Source organism: Camelus bactrianus, chromosome X (genome assembly GCF_048773025.1).
Source record: "Camelus bactrianus isolate YW-2024 breed Bactrian camel chromosome X, ASM4877302v1, whole genome shotgun sequence".
NCBI lineage: Eukaryota > Metazoa > Chordata > Mammalia > Artiodactyla > Camelidae > Camelus > Camelus bactrianus.
This window is the reverse complement of record NC_133575.1, coordinates 13970068-13989296: the sequence shown is the minus strand read 5'-3', so window position 1 is coordinate 13989296 and position 19229 is coordinate 13970068. Positions and strand designations below refer to the sequence as shown.

General features: G+C 39.0%; 1 protein-coding gene across 5 annotated transcripts in view; it reads right to left on the bottom strand.

The window, feature by feature from the left end:
- CDKL5 (cyclin dependent kinase like 5) overlaps nt 1-19229 on the bottom strand; it is a 190763-nt gene that overhangs the window by 42929 nt on the left and 128605 nt on the right. For all 5 annotated transcript variants that reach the window (XM_074359946.1, XM_074359942.1, XM_074359943.1 and 2 more), the window contains 6 exons: nt 17271-17351; nt 12946-13097; nt 7439-8405; nt 3475-3576; nt 3095-3200; nt 140-263 (listed from right to left, as the gene is read on the bottom strand). In XM_074359946.1, the coding sequence (XP_074216047.1) occupies nt 140-263; nt 3095-3200; nt 3475-3576; nt 7439-8405; nt 12946-13097; nt 17271-17351 (1532 nt within the window). The remainder of the gene's footprint in view (nt 1-139; nt 264-3094; nt 3201-3474; nt 3577-7438; nt 8406-12945; nt 13098-17270; nt 17352-19229) is intronic.

Below are 19229 nucleotides of genomic sequence, written 5' to 3'. Positions count from 1 at the left end.
TTCCCTTATCAAACAATCTCTCTTGAGAAAGAAAGGCCTAGCAGGAGAAAGAATACTAAAAAGTTTATCCAGAATTTCTCTGAAATCTCAAATCTACAATTAGAAAAAAGAAGAGTAAAAACAAAAGCAAAATACCCACCATGGGTCGAATGCTGGCTGTCTTTTTGAATGGTTAGTTCCAGAACTGCTTTCTGATGGTAGGGAAGAAACTCTAGTTGACACATTATTTTCATGGAAAGAATTATCTGGACGTGGAGATGGCACTGAATAAAAAAAAAGTAAGTCACCCATGTACTCTTTTGGTCAAAGCAGTTCTCATGTTATTCTACTGCATTTTTCTCACATAAATAAAATTGAAAAAAGATAAATCAAATCCTCATTTGCCCTCCCTAAAACTTTCATGTTTTCTGAGGCTGGAGGCATTCCAGGGAACACTCTTCCCCCTCCCTCCCCGCTGCCTTCTCTCCTTGCCACCTACTGTAACAGTAACTTGCAAGGGTCAGTTAACACCAGGCAATATATATTCAAACATAAGTAAGTGTGTCACCTGATAAATTGGAGAACATTACAGGATATTTAAAAGTATGAATATGATACCCCCTCCCCCACTATTTTGACATTCTTTTTAAGTTGAGGCTTTCTTACATCATAGACCCAACTATTTAAAATCTATTCTTAGTCTAAACTGATTCTTAACAGTATATGTGCTAGAATACGCAAACTACAGTTTAAGCTTTGTCACTTGGGAGGTAGCATCAATTTTACATTTTTAAAAACTAAATTCCAAAGATGTTCAGTTATTTGCACAAAAATATTATTTTTCTTTAAGTTCTCAATCTAGGAATAAACAGAAAGACAAACCACAAGTTACGTGAATAAATTTTTTTTGTTTTTTGGGGGAGGATGTGTTACTATCTTTTTTTGTCAATTTCTAAGCTTGGTCATAAATCAAAATATATTGCAAATTTCTCCACAAAAGGAATATACAGGCTGTATATCAAGATAAATGACACCATTTTACTTGACTTTTAGCCAGTAGGATTGAAAATGGGAAATATTCTGGAAACATCTGTCATTTCAATGATACCACTAAATCTTCATCCAGTTAGATTCAGTAGTATCATTGAAATGACAGATGTCTCCAGATGTTTCACCTAGTGAAATCTTTTCCTTCTATTTCTGGACTTTCTAAAATGAAAATGTTCTACCTGCCAAACCCTGAAGTTGATTATGAGGAAAATGAATGAGGGCTTTTACTGATACTAGCTAATTTAATTTATTTGCAATCAAAATAAAATTGCATTTCCAGAGGTCAGAGACTAATTAATTAATTAGATACTTCATTAACATTTTAATATTAGAGTATACTCTCCAGACATCTATAGAAATAACATGTATATGACTGATTTTGGAAGTAAAGCTTAAAGTGAGAGAAAAGACTTTTCCTTAGGTACACTACAATTTTGTTTTAATTAACTTTAATTTGAATTAAAATTTTAGTCCCATAAGGTTCTGAAGTAACCAAGCATCAGAAAACAGGATGATAAATGCATTAAAAGGCATATTCAATGCCTTATGCTCTTCTCAAAGGCGAGGCTGAGGGAACAGAGTAGCCTAATCATTCAATATACATTAGGTTCTGAGTAATACTTGCCTGTATTTATTTAGCCCAGGTTCCTCGTTAAAATGATCAAGCAGTTGTCCATGTTCCCCCCTACTTCCTGCCCCTTTCCAGCTGTCCTTTCAAATCCATGGAATAATGAGAAGCTGTGCAATGTGGGCATGGAAGCTATAGAAGGTCATGGTGACCCTTGAAGGAGGCTTTGAGAAACTAAGCCTCCCGGACCCAGGACCTCGTGGTGCCCTGGTGGGCCTGCTGCCAGTCTCCTCACTAGGGGCTGGGGCTCCCCAGGGGCTCCCACTCTATTACTACATAGTTCCTCAAAGGGGATGCCTTTTCCTGTCAACCTCTCCTCCTAAATCCACTCAGCCCCTGAAACATCTGCTTCAGCTGTCTGTTAAACATCAAAGTACATTTTTAAGGCCGTCCAAGTACACTTTTGATGATTTTCTTTCATTCAATCAGCAAATATTTCTGAAACTGCTAGGCAGTGTGCTAGTTAGTGAGGTTAAAAGAGGAAAAGGTAAAGGGCTCTGTAACTTCATGAGAGAGAAGCACAGACAAAGAATCAGTACCGTGTGGTGTGTGTCACATTAGAGACAAGGAACCATGGGCGGAACAGAACAGGAAACCCTTCACTTTGTCTGGGAGGGCAGGGAAGTCATCACACTACAGAGGACCTCAAAGCAGAATCTCAAAAGAGACAGAAACCAGTTGTCCGAGCAGGGGGAGGTATGCGTTCAGGCCATAGAGGGGCATGGCCTGTACACCAGAGTCCCACAGGCTGGGCACCAGAGCGGAGGGGGAGGAGCTGGAGAGAACAGCAAGGGCCAGGGCATGGGAAGTCTAGAATGCCATCTTAGGGAACTCAGATTTTGCCCTGATGCCAATGCGAAGCCAGCAGAGGACTCTCAGCAGATGTGAGATAGAAGACTGGGGGTTGGGCAGTGGGAGACAATGGGCTGCTCTGCTCTATGCTTTTCCCTGTAACATTTATTACCTTTTAGTGCTCTCCGTAATTATTACATTTAGCGTTGCTCTCTCCTCATGAGAATGTGAGCTCTATGAGGGTGGAGACCTGTGGCTGTCTTGTTCACGGACACGTTCTACATTAGAACAGTGTCAGGCACACAAGTGATATGGATAAAAATTTTATGACTTAATCCAAAGAATGAGTGGTGTGGTCAGAACACAGCTTCAGAAGGATCATTCCAGGAACAGTATTGATGGTAACCTTAGAGATAGGGAGACCGGTTGGGAGGCTACTCAAAGAACCCAAGTCAGAAGCCACGAGGGTCTGAACTAAGACAGTGGGACCAACAAGGCCAGGAGACGTGTTGGAAGGTGACAGTGCAGGTGAGAATGATGCTTACCTGAAGTCAGGGCAGTGAAAGGTAGCGGAGGGTGTGGGCTGGAGGTGTAGTGGGGGACAGAGAAGAGAGGACCCCGGTGGGTGCTAGGAGCTGGGTTTACCTCGGTAGAAGCTGCCAACTCTCCTCGGAACAGGATCATTGTACAGATGTCTGTTTTCTTTGGGGACAGTGCCATCATCAGAGTGGGGGTCATGATATGCTCCACCCTGAGAAAAAAATAGGTTTATAAAAAGTAAACAACAGAGTGATGACAATGTGGCCTATGAACTTCAAATGGTGCCTAAGTGATCTATAATTTACCCCAGGATCTATTAAAGAGAAAACTCATGAGGAAAATTGCTGACTTTATAAGCCAGTTCAAATTAAGTGTGAGAGATTGGGTATGAATACATTTTAAAAGCTAGGCTGTAATGATGTTGAATGACCAATCTTTACAGACATGTTTTATCATAAAAGATAGCAGCTCTGGAAAATTCAGACCTCAGACTTCTGCCGTGCATGGAACGAAGAGGTGCCTTCTCTGGAGGACTCTTTAACGGAAGATCGTGCTACAGTCATCTCTGGAGGGAGCTGCTCTCCAGGCTGCAAGTCAAATTTAAAAGGATTTATCAGAGTGTCCTGTTCCTAGGGATGAAAATCACCTAAATCACTATGGGCTTTACTTGGCATAACCAGTGCCTTAACTGGCTAAAATTAAAAATGTGAGTTGGCTAAAACACAAATTGTCCCATAAAAGTGAATCATCTGATGAATGTAAAACAAGTGAAACAAATGTCATGCAGATGGAAAGTGAAATTCTCATTAAAGTTAATACGAGCAGGGAATGGATTACTCTGAAAATAGTTCAATTAATTATTAAAAACAAAGAAAATTATCTTCCTAATATCCAGAAAGTCATGATTTTGAGTAGCACTCAATTAGGATAGAAATAGAGATTCTATTAGTTAATCCAAAACTTCTCTAGCAGATTTTAGGCTGAGTTCTCCAAAAAGAACTGTACAGAAGCAAAATTATTTTTTATGAAGGACTTACAATTGCAGATTCAGATAAAAACAAATGTTCTTTGGATATATCAAGGAATTGAATCAGTTCCCTTAAAAATTTCTGTCTTAAAAATTCCCTAACTACTGCAGTTTATATACTTAAGTTCTCTTTTCAACCTTCTCCATGATAAGAGGTACTTATATTTCATGTATTTTCTTAATAATCACGACAGCACTCATCTCTGGAGACACTACTTATTTCTCTCAAGGAAGTGGGTCACAAGCTAAGAGTAGCACTGGTCCACAGTGGTGTTCACTGAGGGGAAAAGTAGCATTTTCCAGCCTCAGAAAAAAGGATTAAGGAATAAAATCACCAAGCAATTCGGAGGAGTTAGCTGCACTGCATATCTGTACATTATGCACAAAGAGTATTATCTTGAGCCTTACACAGTATGTCAAAAACACTTGATTTAAAATTTAAAATGTGATTCTTTCCCCCTCCCTCCCCAAATGTACTGTGAAAGGATTCTGGGCAGGAAATCATCCAATATAATAGTCTTTCTTCTTGCTACTTTGTGACAAGATCTTATTTGAATTTTATCACCTGTATTGTTAACAAAGACCTATAGAAAACTATTTTAGAAAAAACAAATGATTTACATCTAACTTAAACTCTAAGTGACAGTGCCAGTCCAGTCCCCTTGCTCTTGAAGGTGGCTACAGCCCTTTCAAGAGAGTGATTCCTGTCATTTATTCAGTTTCTTGTCAAACCGTCTGCCATCTTTGTGCCTTTAAACTTGTACTTTCTTGCAGCTTGGCACTGCACCTCGCGAACTGGACTTAGAATTCAGTAACAGTTGGATCTGTGCTTAGCCTACAGTTACGGTTTTATAATCAGCTTATTTCCACCATGTTCACAAAGTCTTTTCTCTGGAATGCTCAGAGAGCCAGTCCAATTTGTCCTTTTTCTGAAGTATAGGGTTTTTTTTGTTCTTCTTACTTCCCTGTTTACACCACGCTTAATGCTAACATATTTTACCTGGTTCTGAGCTTCATGTAATGTCTACGGGCAGCTGCCAGACTCTAGAGATCTTTCTAGACCCTAGAGGCTCTCTTCTCTCTAGAGGGGCTCCTCCGATCACTGCTGACTCTAATCATGGCATCTCCTGCCATGTGCATCTCCTACCCTCTCTCACGTGGGCCTCAGACAGTCTTTCCAACCTCATGGAGAACGTATCTGCATAGGGGCCCAGGGTCACACTTCAATATGTCAGCATGATACAGTGCAGAGCACTGGCCTAGGGACCTGGACAGTGCCTCATGATCCCAGCTCTGCCCTGAAACGTGGGCAATCCACCCAACTTCTCAGAACCTCAGCATGCTCGCCTGTGAAATGAAGGGGCTAGATTAGGTGACTTCAAGTCCTCTCATCTACTCTGAAAAGGAGTTCCTAGAAAAGAAACCTTGAAGGCTTCCTTTTTCCTATATTCAAGCCTTCTGAGGAGTTGCCACCTCTGAGGAGTCTTTAAGACCCAGTCTTTCTCTGTTTTCTCACTGGCAGAACATATTCTCCTCACCTCTTCCTTCGATTATTGCAAAAGCCACACTACATCTTGTATTTTTCACTTCAGTCGTGTGGCACAAGTTGCAATCCCACAGCTCACCATGGTACTTAATGTTTCAATTACCCTCCTCCTCCAGATGCCCTTTTCTGCCCTCCCTTCGAGCCTCTTTCCTGATGTCAACTCTACTTTCTTCCCCTGGTGCAACCCCAAACATCCCAGAAGTCTCTGTTCAGATTCCACCCCGGCCCTTGGGGGCCTCGCACAACCCCCTGCCCAGGCTGTGCGGTGCCTCTCTGTCCTCACGGTGCACACACTCTGGCACAGTGTGGGCACACCGCCTCACTGTATTCTCACCACTGATCTGCTGGCAAGTGACATCCCACCACCCCTAGCCCATACATTCTAAGAGGACAGGGGCCACATCTTCTTCTAATTAGAGCCTATCACGGTGCCTAGCTCAGTAAATGCCCGATTACATCTTCATCCTTTAGCCATCCAAACCTCTCTCTACATCTAAGCTCAGAGCAAGACCTTCAGTTGCCCCTAAAGCCATTTCTGATTGCTTCTGCTCACAGAGATCTCCCCCTGTCCTCTACTCTTTTTTATAGCCAGTGCCACAGAAATTTGGCTGTTAATTATTTCATCGTTATCATGTATAATTTAATCTTAACTGAGAGAAGATAAATTTCTCAAGGGCAAGAACTCTGTCTCAGACTCGAGTGCCTGAGAATACCCAGAATAGAGAAAGTATTCAATGTCTCTAAGAACAGCCCCCACTAGCCCAGAAGCAGTGGGAATAACTAAAACACTTACTCTGTGCCTGGCATGGGGCACACAGTGCTTTATATACTGTGTTTAATCCTCACAGCAACACTCAGATGAGAAATTGAGGCACAGAGAGATTATACCACTTTCCCAAATTTATATAGTTTGAACCACACTGCAGAACTGGGATACAAACCCAGGTCTGCCTGGCTTTCCAGCCCAAGCTCTGAGCTACTTTGCTGCACCGACTGCTCAGTTACTGAAAATCTCCCCCTCCCCGGCACTCATCTTGCTAAGCCTACTGTTATTACAGAGTCCATCGCATTTTCCAGAGTTCTGATACACTGATGAACCCATTTTCATAACCTCTAAAAGGAGAGTACTTTCCCTACATGAAACTTTTTTCTCCTTCTGATGCTGGTTTTTCTCCACCTTCATTTCTTTGATGCAGGTGAATGTTTCATAACACAAAAATATAATTTTTAAAATGTGTGTTCTGTTGTAAGAATGCTATTTCTTTTAAACAAGTTAGTGTCAGTTCTGAAGTCTGAAGATCAATAAGATGGAGAGAGCATTATGCTAAAAACATTGCCTTGAGATTTAAAAACAATCCAAAAGACAAAATTAACATTTATCCTGGCCTGAAGTTACATTTACCTATGGTTATGGATAAATTTAAAACTTTTCAATTCAGTTAAGGTATCGAGTAATGTATTAGCAAAAGAGTTTGATTTAACCAAATGTGGTTTGGAGAGATTAGAGAAAAGCCCCATGAATTCACACTGAATTTTGAGAAATTTAAAAACTAACCCATATAGTTGATGAATTCTGTAATAAATCAAAATAGGATTCTCTGAACAAAATATGCCAGAAAGGAACATTTAAGAAAGGAAACAGATTTTGAAAAACAAGCTTTTTGAGATCTCATGAGTATTCAACAACTGGCTTAAATAAATTTTTAAAAAAATATATTGAAACAGATTAGTTGTTCAGGTATTGCTTTCCCTAAATGTGTCCTATCAAGAAAGTAGGACCTTGTGCAGGAGAGACAACCACACACTGACCCCATCACACCCCGGCACCACCTTCCCACGATGAGCCAGCAGATCTAGTCAGGGTCCTAGGCTGTACCTGAGGTGATAAGAGCTGCAGGCTGTTGGCTCTGGCCGCCATCCCTTGCCCTACGCTCAAGCTTCCTTCCAAGCCTTTGGCTCTCACTTTGTCCCGGGTCACATACATGGAATGCCTGTGTGGACGCTGCTGGGAGGAGAAGGGGCTGGTGTAGCCCAGCCCATATGAAAAGGATTCATGAGGTGCAGACAGTGAATGAGAATGGCCGCTGTCCATGTGCTCGGGCAGCTTCAGCTCCTCCATCGTCTTAGAATGCCTGGTTGTGGTTCGGCGTGAGTCCAGAGTGCCCTCACTTCGGTTATTTCTCCCCGAGGGGCTGAGCAAAGTTCTCGAGTCGCTGTGCCTGGTGGGGGTTGGGCTGGTGGGAGAGTTCAAGTCCAAGCAGCTGGATGGGAAGTATCTACTGGTATTGGACTCTGCAATCTGGGCCCTGGCTTCTGAAAGGTTGCTCACAGACTTGGAGTCACTCAACGCCCCGTGGCTTTTGGCTTTGGTCCTGTAGGATGGACTCCTAGAGGACTGGGGAATGGTGTCGATGTAGCTATGGCGACTCTGCTTTTCACTGGGCTGCAGAGTCCCGGCCTTGCTCTGGGAGCTTTCCATGAATGAGTGCCGGTTTTGCTGAGATCTGCTGCTTGATTTAAGGTACTTCGTGCCCGGGCCTTCGGAAGGCTTTGGGTCAATATTAAAATCAAACTCTGCCTTTGACTTGGCTTCTTTTGGGCTGAGAAGGTGTGGTATGTTGTTGTTGGTCAGATCTTTGCTCGCAGACCCAGGCTGGCTGCTTGCTTGGTAGGTTTTGGTGTGCATGGGACTGAGAGTAGCTCCGGCAAGGTTTCCGTTTAGGAAGCTTTCGTTGGCAGGAAGACCTTCGTCAGCCCGGGGCAGACCCACACCTAGGTTCTGGATGTCCTTGCTGTTAGATCTGTGGTGAGCCTGCAAAGCAGCACTTTTGCTGGCTTGGTTTCTAGATTAAAAACAAAAGAAGTATATCAGTTTTACCTTAAGAACAGACACACAAAAAGTAACACTAGGAAAAAAAAACCTAAAACACTTCAAAGACTAAAAACAGTAACTCTGTCAAACACGTGACGATAAATAACAAGGAATCTATCAATAAGAAGAAAGTTGCTTAGAGCAAGTCACTCTGCAACAAAGCACTGATCCTGATGAAGTGCTTTTGGCATTATTAAATGCTCAGCTGACTTGCTGCCAACACAGCTTCTAACTGATCATCTGGGAAAATGTGCTATTGCTATGTTGGTGCTCACTTGAGTGTGGGTTAACAACGCCTGTGAAGAAGAAGAGAACTGAGCTACAGGCAAACTCAGAAGGCAACATTTAGATTTGCAGGTCACTGGATTTCTTGCACTTTGTTTTTATTGGTAAGAGACACAGCCTGCCTCAGAGATACACAATCACAGCACATACATCCAAGTACCAATGTCTCTTTTATCTTTAGCCTGTACAATCAACGACTGAGAATTTGAGCAATGTCCTCCAGAAAAGAAAATGATATTCTAAAATGAAGTGTGAACTGCCTGGTGAGGTTTGCTGGAAAACATGATGATCAATGTTTATGTTTTAGAGAAGTGGCAATTCTTGGGGCATGTCAGATACCTCTTGTACACTAAATAGGAACACGTCTCTGGATCACAGGGATCTAGAGAGTTAATTTCTCTCCAAAAGACAAAATTTATTCTCTTCTTCATTTTACACTTCATTATTCCAAACTGACTAAGGCCTTCTTTAGGACTGAAAGCTTCATTTCCTACTTGGTTTAAAATACAAAATATAAATCCTGAGGAAAACCTTGTCCTCTATTTAAAAGGTGAAACTGACATTGCAGCAAGGTCACTTTGTCCTACTGTACCTATTTAATGGACCGATTTGTGGTCTGAAATAGGTGAGAGCATTTTTAAATGAATAATAATTTACACAATTTCCTTTTGACTATGCACTCAAAATGTTGCTATTGCTAAAGATGATTTGATTTGGGAGAGTTTTGTTTCCATCACACACTAGAGGAAAAGTCATGTTTTTTTCCCTTGTAGAATGGTAATCTGCGAAACAATCCCTTCTTGTTTTTCCTATGACAATCCACTTGCTCGGGCATCAAAGGTAAGGGCCTCTTCCTCTCATCCTACCTTTCAGACTGTTAAAAGGTCTCTGGTATCAAGCACGCCTGCAATAGTGTAAAAGGCCTCATCTCTTAGATGCACTTACTAATCTCTCCCAGTTGGGGCACCAAAATTGCAGCATTAAATAAAGTCACTAAAATAGGAGCTAACTAAACAGCAGACTCCAGTCCAAGAAAGAAATTACAAAGAAAGTTTCACTTTCTGTTAAATGATATTAACAGATCAATAGAGGACAGTCTCCATGTCCTAAAGGCATCAGGCTTTAAATCATTAGTCATTTGTCAACTTACATCTTGGTAACTAAAATATCTTAACAACTTTTCAAAAACCCAAATGATGCTAGGTAAATAGTCTCATCCAGAAACAGATCTCACTAAGTGTGCTGGTTATTCTCAATTTGCCCTACCCCCCCATCCATTCCCCACTCCCCTCTGCCCCATCCTGGGCCTAGAGGACTGCGCAGTATGTCATCCAGGCTCCCATGTCACCTAACTCCCAGCTGGGCTTAGCAGTGCAACTGGCTGGGGGCTGTCTCCCCTGCTCCTTCCTGGCAGTGCCCCCTGACTCAGATCGCAGCAGTGCCTCTAGATGACAGTGCCCATGAGGCGTCTCCTTCTGGCTGGCTTCTCTGGGCTCTCCTAACCCTATTTCTTCCCTTCTCCTTCAGGCCTAGAGAGACTAACAGCAGAGATAACACATGCAGATGTCGTGAAATGCCCAAAGCTCCAAAGAGGACTAGAAAAGGACAGAGAACAGGGAAGACAGCTGCTAGAGCTTTTCAATTCTTGAAAACACTGCTCTCAACATGGAGCACAAACCTACATATGTTAGGGAGAACACATTCATAGTAACACAATTTCTAATGTGAAAAGGGAAGCTATAAAGTTAAGGTAGAAACATTTGTCAAAGAATTAGGTTTCCCATAAATGTACAAAGAGCCTAAACTGCTATTCTGAAAGTTTCTGTCATGGTATTAATCTGATGCCACTGAGCTCTGCACACAGTTCCTATGTAAAAAGGGCACCATACTATCTTCAGATTGGAGTTTTGCCAAAGCACAATAAACAACTGCTTCAGAAATTCCATAGATCTCTTTGATACACACCTGTCAGGAATCTGTGTTAAACTGCCAACCACTTAAAGAGGATTTTATATATAAACCCTTAAATGGTTGGCAGGACAGACAGATAGATGGGTAATCTCTAGTTAAAATAACTTTTCAAAGCAAACATCAAAGATGCAAAACTACATTTTTACGGGGAAGACTGGCGAAGCAGGACTGGTGAGCACGCAGCGTGTGGCAGGATAAAGCACCACTCCACCACGTCCAAGGTAAGCAGAACCTCAGGAGAGTCTGAAGGAGACTAAGGTAAGGGCTAGGTAATGCAAGAGTTCACTGCCTCTCCTATAGTGACATGAACCTGGATGACAGAAAACAGAGTGGATGAGGATATGTGTATGGGGACACATATGCATCTCAGGTACAAGGCAGGGCATCCGATGTGAAATGGTGCCCTGAACATCTCTACAACAGTGCTAGGAAGTCCGAGGGAGCCATGGTCTGTGCAGAATTAGTATCCCCAACAAGGGCTTCCATGGAGGAAACATGAACCATAGACAAGTGGGAGTGAAGAATATTTCCAGATACTTGTAAAATGAGCTAATGGGTTTCTTTCCTAGAGAAACCATTTAGGGCTTTTTCTTTAATATAGTCAATATAGTTGAGACCTGAAAACGAATTCTTCCAGAGAGTTTCATTTACTTATAATTTCTCCTCTCATCTGCTTCAAAAGGGGATTTGGCAGGACTTCTCAAAGATCTATATAAATCATATCCTCATCACCACACACATCCTTCTCGACAGATCCTTAAAGAAGGTTCCCAAGGAGAGCCTCAGATCCCCACTGGGGATCTCTCTCAAGTGAGTCACTAGAGGATGAATACCCACTTTTGGAGTATGGTTACACCACTAATCACTACAGCACAAATCAAAAATTTATCATCCATCTACTGAACTTTCTATCGTTGGGACCCTTTTTCTTTGCAAATGTAAACTAGAGTACTCAAGTGACAATTAATATAGAAGGGAGACAAAAGTACCTGAACTGGGAGTGACCCTAGATAAGACACAGGCATAATATGAACCTCCTAAATGCATATGATGAATACTGGTCCTTGCCTAGTGTACTGATCTCATGGGAAGTGACAGGCCAAGTGAACACAAACTTGGTGAAAAAAAAATTTGAATCTGCTCCCAGGCCTCTTTGAAAACAAACAGGTAAGAATGGTTTATAAGATGTGAGGGAAATGATAACCAAACCAGTCATTTTAACGAGAGTTGACAGTTGTAAAGCACCATCACATCATCGCAGCTAAGCAGAGAAAATGTAGTGGTTACTGTTAATTTATAGATGCACTCACAGATCTAAAAAGTACCGGGTCTTAAGCTTGCAAAATTCCAACTGGTTAGGAACAACTGTTTTATGTGGAGAGAAAGGGGGATAATGGGAGAAAACGTATACTCAAAAAGCTTCATATTAAGAATTATTGTTTTCTCTTTCTCTTCTAACAGTAGATGAGAAAAACTACTTCCTAGCTCCCATAGCTTACACATCACTAGATGAGAAGACCAGCTTCTTGGAAGAGGAAAGAAGACAGGGAGAGGACACTGCCCCTGTAAATGCAGCCAACAGAAGTAAGGAATGCCACTTTTCGAGAGAGAACCTGACTGCAGGATCCAGCTCCTTGTGCTCCCCACCCCACTCCCCACCCTGGACACAGAGGTTTGTTTTTTAAAAAGACTATGCTGAGTATTATATTTAAAAAGCACCAATTTTAATCACGATCTACCAAACTGACTTTACAATTTCCATATTCTTATTCTCATGAAAAACTAATTTCTCAACTCAGTGATAAAAAGACAAGAGGAAAAAAGCCCCTTCCACAGAGCCAGAACAACTTGGTTCAGTTGCAAAGGTTGTCCCAGTGTTTGGCATCCTCTTCTCCTTCCAGAAATCCCCTCGCCCTCACCCATCCTTCTTTGTCCAGGTTAACCCCCCTGAGTCACATGTACACAGAATCTTCCAGCTCATGAAGCTAGAAACCCCCTTAGTTGCTAATCAATGCTACCTTTCACAAGGAATGCATAGGTTTCCCTGGGAAAATCTTGTAAAATATAAGAAAGTCTTTAAGACCCACACAACTCTTTAACTGTGGTTCTGAATCATGCAATAAGCATAAGGAAGATATTTTTGAATAAGGAGGGCTTTCCTTCTTTTCTCTAATTGCATCATTTAAGCAGCCACCTCCTCCACCTACTTGTAAGACCAACACTGCATCTGTATTTCCTTAAAAGGGAATATTTACCTGTTAGACAAAGTGCTGCTTTCCACGTGATAAGGTTTTCTTTTTGCTGACCTTGAAGGGGAGCGATCCAAAAGTCTCTGGGTTTGGAATGTAGGGTGATTCAAACACTGTTCTGTCAAGTATCTGTCAGCTGGGTCCAACTTCAGTAAATTCTTAGGAAACAAAGTTAGGATTGGAAAGAACATCACAAAGTCAAATTTAATCTGTAATTTTAAAATATATTTCTTTTTCTTATAACAGAAATGTATGGTCATTGTACAACATCTAGCAAACACAGTTTAATCCAAAAAAAGTTTTAATGGACTATTTAAACCCATAATCTTACCATTGTTGTCCTCTGGGAATATGCTCTCCCAGCCCTTTAAAAAATACCCCATATTTTAAAATATTTTTCTCTTTTACAAAATCTGGCTTATATACTTAAGTTTTGTCTCCTGCACTTCTCACTTACTAATTAAAAACATTTTTACAACATAATTTAAACATTTAAAATATATTTTTGAATAAGTATATCGTCACATAAAAGAATATACATTCTTTATCTTTTTCTTGTCCTCCTTTCTGGAGGCAGTCCATGTTACCAGTTTCTTCTGCAGCCTTCCACAGGTACTTTGTACATACCTCTATCTGCTCCTTCTGTTTTACCCAATAGTAGCACACATACAATAGTTTGCACTTAGCTTTCTTTCCACTGGACATTAGATCTTAAGAGATCATTCCATATCAGTAAACAGCTTCAACTCTATGGATGTACTTTAGGCTGCTTTTAGCATTTCCCTAGTGATAAACATTTCAGCTGTTTCCCTTCTTTTATTATTATGAACAAAGCTGCAACAAATAACTTTACAACGTGTTTTAAATGACTACATGGAATTTTGTAGTATGATTTATTTAATGATGTATTGTTGGATGTTTATATGGCTGCCACTTTTCACTATTATAATTAATATGCTGTGATAAACAACTAAAATTATTGCATACATCCATGATCCCTTGCATGGGATAAGCTCCTAGATAAGGAAATGGTAGGTATGCAAGCTTTTAAGGATTACTTTTTATGTGTTGCCAAATTACCCCCTAGGAAGGTTGTCTCAAATAATACTACTCTCAGCAATTGAGAGCCTACCAAGTTCCAGGCCCCCTCATCAACAATAGGTATTATTCTTCTTTTTAGTACATACTTGTAAATTAGCTATTTAAAAAATGGTATCTCACAGCTGTTTTAATTCACATCTTTGATTACTAGTGAGCCTGAATATTTTTGTTTATTGGGTACTTATATTACTTCTTTTCGCATTTTTATATTTGTGTATCTGTCCTAACTTATTTGTAAGTGTTCTTTATTCATTAGTGTTTTAAGTTTTTTACAACTAAAATGTTTTCTTCTAATATTATTTATCTGATTACTAACTGGACAAGATTTTAAAAGGTAATTATTAAAACTGATTTTTATTGACAAATTACACAAATAGATGTAGAAACATAAGCTATACAACCTAAGACAACTCAATAGAGCACACTGAAATTTGCTCTCTTGAGTGATGGACATTCTCTCTCAGACAAAGGAAGAAGGGTGAAATTCCAGCATTCCCAAATCCATCTATAGCTCACTTTCATTGGTTTTGCCCACAGTTAATCTCTTTTTGATCCACTACTGATCAGCAAGAGCAAATCTGGATTTGTTCTCAATCAGCCAGAATTCAAATTCAGACAACTGCTTTCAACCTTAGCTCCACAGAAAATTTGAATTCTGATCCTATCACATACCGAAATCTTCACTTTGGGTGAAAAGATTCCAGTAATCCAAGCTACTGCTCACATACAACATTCATGTTGACTCAGACACAACTCTGAAGTATCTCAATACTTTCTTCTTCCTTATTAGAAGACAAAAACTATGGAGGTATATGAAATGGTTTTGGTCTCGCTGGTAGTTAAGGCAGTTAATATCAAAATGGTTTCAACTGCATAATGCTAGTTAAAAACAAAGGAAAGTTGCCTCTGAGTAGTATTTTAAATTAAAGTACATATGACCTTTCGGAAGCCAAACATCTACTAGCATTGAAGTACTATTTTAATTTATTTAAGATTATCAAGAGTACAAATTGTACATACAATGAATTAATTTTATATTTCTGAATACAGCTGTTCATTTTCAAACACTTGGAAGGATGAGGTCATTATGAGAAAAGTATGAAACTTACTGAGTAAATAGTTTCAAAATTCAGCATTTGGGGGGAAAAACAATTTTTTTTAAGTAAAAAAGAGCCCATATAATTATTATAGCTGTTCTTTACATTATTAGTGGCTTGGATTAATTCTGGGGATGTATCCCCAGTAAAATGGCTGATGTATAAACAGATGCAGGATGAGACAGCCATTTTAGGTACTTATATATGGACAAAATTACCAAATCTGCTTTAGGGAATGGCATAGAGAATGTATTTTTTCAAGAAAGGATAAATGGTGTTATTTTTCAAATTCATTTTCAAAAAAAGCTAAAAGACAAAAGGAATAACTATATTTCTATAACATTCAGTAATAAAGAAAGCAGTATTAATCTTTGGTGATAGAAGTCAGAATCCTGGTTTCCTGGGAAGGGGTCATGGAAGAGGCATCCAGGGTGTTAATAATTTCCTGTATCTCATTCTGATTGGGGTTACATGGATATGTTTACATTATAAAAATTAACTCAGAGGTACATTTATAATTTGTGTACTTTCTGAATATACATTTCAATAAATGTTTAACATTTAAGAAATCTGACGTTAAATATATTAAATGAATGGAAATTCAATTGTTTAACTTTTAAACTAGTATAAATGCCTAATGGTTCCGGTTATCTTAGTATTTTCCTCTGTGTTAGCTTTCACCAGGTACCATGCTGACACTTAGTAATTACATTGGGTAATGATTTAACAAAAGAAGTTCAGTTATTTTTAACTAAAAGAGACAAAAGGCAGAAAACATGAAATTGTATTTAATTCAGTTCTTCTACTTTATTCTATTTACATTTTAAAAGTTACCAAATAATTAAAGCCCTGATAAATAAATATTGATTGCGTGAAAGAACATACTGACACAACCCAACTGATTTAAGAGATAATTTATGCCTAATTAACTGAATGAGCCTTGAAGTTTTTTTTAAATAGCATCTCTCAATCTGTGTTCAGAAGAACACCAGTGCTGTAAAATTATATTTTTTAAAAAGTATTTAGTATTTAATTAAATTTGGGAAATGTTAGGAAATGCTTCTTTACTGTGGGATTTCTCAAAGCCTTTATAAGTTAATGAATATTGTGAATCTCTAAGAAAGGTTATATGGTATGTGGCCTTTCTGAAAGGTATGCCCCCATCCCACCTCCACCCCCACACCTATTTACACAGTGTTCTTTGGAACACAGATTAACATAGTTTTAAAGCACAGCAAAGTTCTGAGAGTGCTGCTCAGCAATTTCCAACTGTGCTAAATATGCCTTTAAAGGCTCTGTGCAGTGTTTTTGACGGTTGATTTAATGGCCATAAAATAAAATTGATCCATTAACCAGTGTTTTTTTGAAGGTCTACTATCAAATAACTAGCACTAACTTATGTACTGGCTGGCTGCAATAAAAGCTGGAGAAATGAAAAAGTTGTTCTCACTCAAGGGGCTATCTACTTGGATAGCAAAACTAGAGTAAAAACCCGTGAGAACATTTTCAGTGGCCCAGAGCAGGAAGACCTTCTGGACAGGGGCAGGAGCATGAGGAAAAACAGTCAGGCAGGGTAGCAGGAATCCTGGTTGTCAAAAGAACAGCCAGAGAGAAATCCAGTTAGAAAAAGAGCCAAATTAGATGCACTGATAAAATAATCTCATGGGAGGCCTTAAATATCATAGTAAAAAAGTTAGAATCTCTTTCTTTTCCACATTCATTTTAAGATTTGTTTTAAAACCTTATGCCTGAGCAGCTCAAGTGCTGAATGAATGAATGAATGAATGGATAAATAAATAAATAAATAAATAAATAAATAAATAAATAAATAAATAAATAAATAAATAAATAATTTATTTATTTCTTCTTATTATATTTAGACTGTTATTATTCTGTCCATTTTAGGAATCTAATTTAGGCATCTCATAGCCCTGTCTAGATGGAATAATGTTAGAATACTAAACACTGCCGCAATTGTAATGCCTCTTAACACAACATAATCCCCCATTAGACATCACTATACATTGATTAACAAAACATTTAATTCAAAGAAGTGGGCTATGGTCACATGTAGACACAAGAGAAATCACAAACCAAAAGACATTTTGTACAGATAACATCAACTTGTCCTACCTTCATTAAGTCAAGTAAAACGCTATTTAAAATTCCAAGGTATCTTCTCTCCAATGACTGAGGATGATTAACAGCTGGAAACTGTAACAATATGACAGGAGTATTAGCACATGTGGAAGGGTATGTGTGAGCACGAGCTATGAATGTTGGAGAAGGTAGCAGATAAGCAGTAGCTATTGCCCTAGTGCCAAAGTCAAATTTATCTCATATGTATATTAGTTTTGGCATCTGAATATTAGGTTAGGCATTAATAGGATTGGGTGTTAAATAACAGGAAAACTCACAGGTGAAAGAGGATACTTAAATCTAGTCAGTAAATACTGAAGCATGTAAAACAAAATACAAAAATTTGAAACTGATTTAAGCAGTTTCTACAGTATTGTCTGCTTATATAGATAATTCAGTTAGAATATAGTTCATACAGAATTTGCTTATACAGACAATTCTTACACCTTTTTCACAACAATGTATCATTTACTGAAAATCAGAGAAGTAAAAAAAAGAGAAAAAGATCAGTACCTGAAAGGCTACAGAAGTAGAAATAATACATTCAGACACATTTTATTATTCCTTTTAATATACTCTTTGAATGACCTGTTTTCAATTCCTTCCTTTACATAAGTTGGAATAGAAGGCAAACAGGCTCCTAAATTAACAAACGCATTTTTAAATAAAATGAGGGGAAAGGTTCAAGTTTATTCAGATGCTCTGTCCTTCCCTTTGCCAACTCACATTTCACAATATTTGGATGGTAACGTATTAGCGCCCAATGCCTTCTACTCCTCCTCGTGGGAGGGTGGTTTCCTTGAAACCAACATAAGAGCATTTCAAAGCCTGAAATCCTTAAACATGCTAAGTAAGTGGATGGGAGGAATAGTTAAACAGGAAAATTCAAAACAAGGTATTTAAGAGTAATTAAGACATCATACCCCAACAGCGCTAGGCATGGCAGGAGATACAGAATATGGGTAAGACCTAAACCTTGCAGGTAAGCAATCCTCAGTCTGCTTGTGAGGGCAATCACTATGAAACTGTGTAGCCGTGAATTCTAGTTGAAGCTCAGAGAAAGGAGAGACCAAGGTGGTTTGCAGCTGTAGAAGAAAGAATCCATATGCAATATCTGAACTAGCTTTTGAAAGATAAGAAAAAATGTAAGGACAGAGAAAAGTAGGACAGCACCTTCTAGATAGAGAAAGTAGAAGGAATAACATGGATTTAACATAGACACACAGGCAATAACCTAAAACTGGTTTCTGAGAGAAGTGATGCTATGTGAGGCATTTTAGCAATTGTTATTCCTCTTATTTTAGAGGAAGATGACAATCAGAAAGTTCAAATAACTGGTTCAAGGCAGGTTACATAATCAAAAAGCAGAAGAACTAGTATTTGCATCCAAACTAGTATTTGATCCAAACCCATATTCTTTCTAAACCTAGGTACCTCTCCTAAAAGGAGGTACAGAGGTTCCTCTGGATGTTACTGGAGCATTAAATATCAGCCCAAAGAGAGACACCTGTCATGCTGTGATAAAAGGCTTTATACCAGTTGATTTTAATTAATATTTTGCTTATGAGGTTTATCTTATGCTACCAGATATCCCACTCCTCCTTGTTTTCCGGAAGCAACATTTCATCAATAAGGAAATCAACACCAAAAGTCAAAAGGTATTAGAAATATGATTTAAAAATGACCTAACTCCTAACTTTAAAAAATTAATCTATGTGCTTTTGAATGAAAGATACCATTCTCATATGAGATAACTCAACAAATAACCAAAACTCAAGCATATAAGTTGGAAGTATATCCCAGCCAGTAGTTTGTTTTTTTCTAAGAGTGTCTCTTTACTAAGCACTTACTATGTGTCAGGCACTGGTCTGGGCATTTTACATATATTATAACATTTAACCTTCACAACAACCCCATCGGGTGGTCCTTCTGTTATTGTCATTTTATGCATGA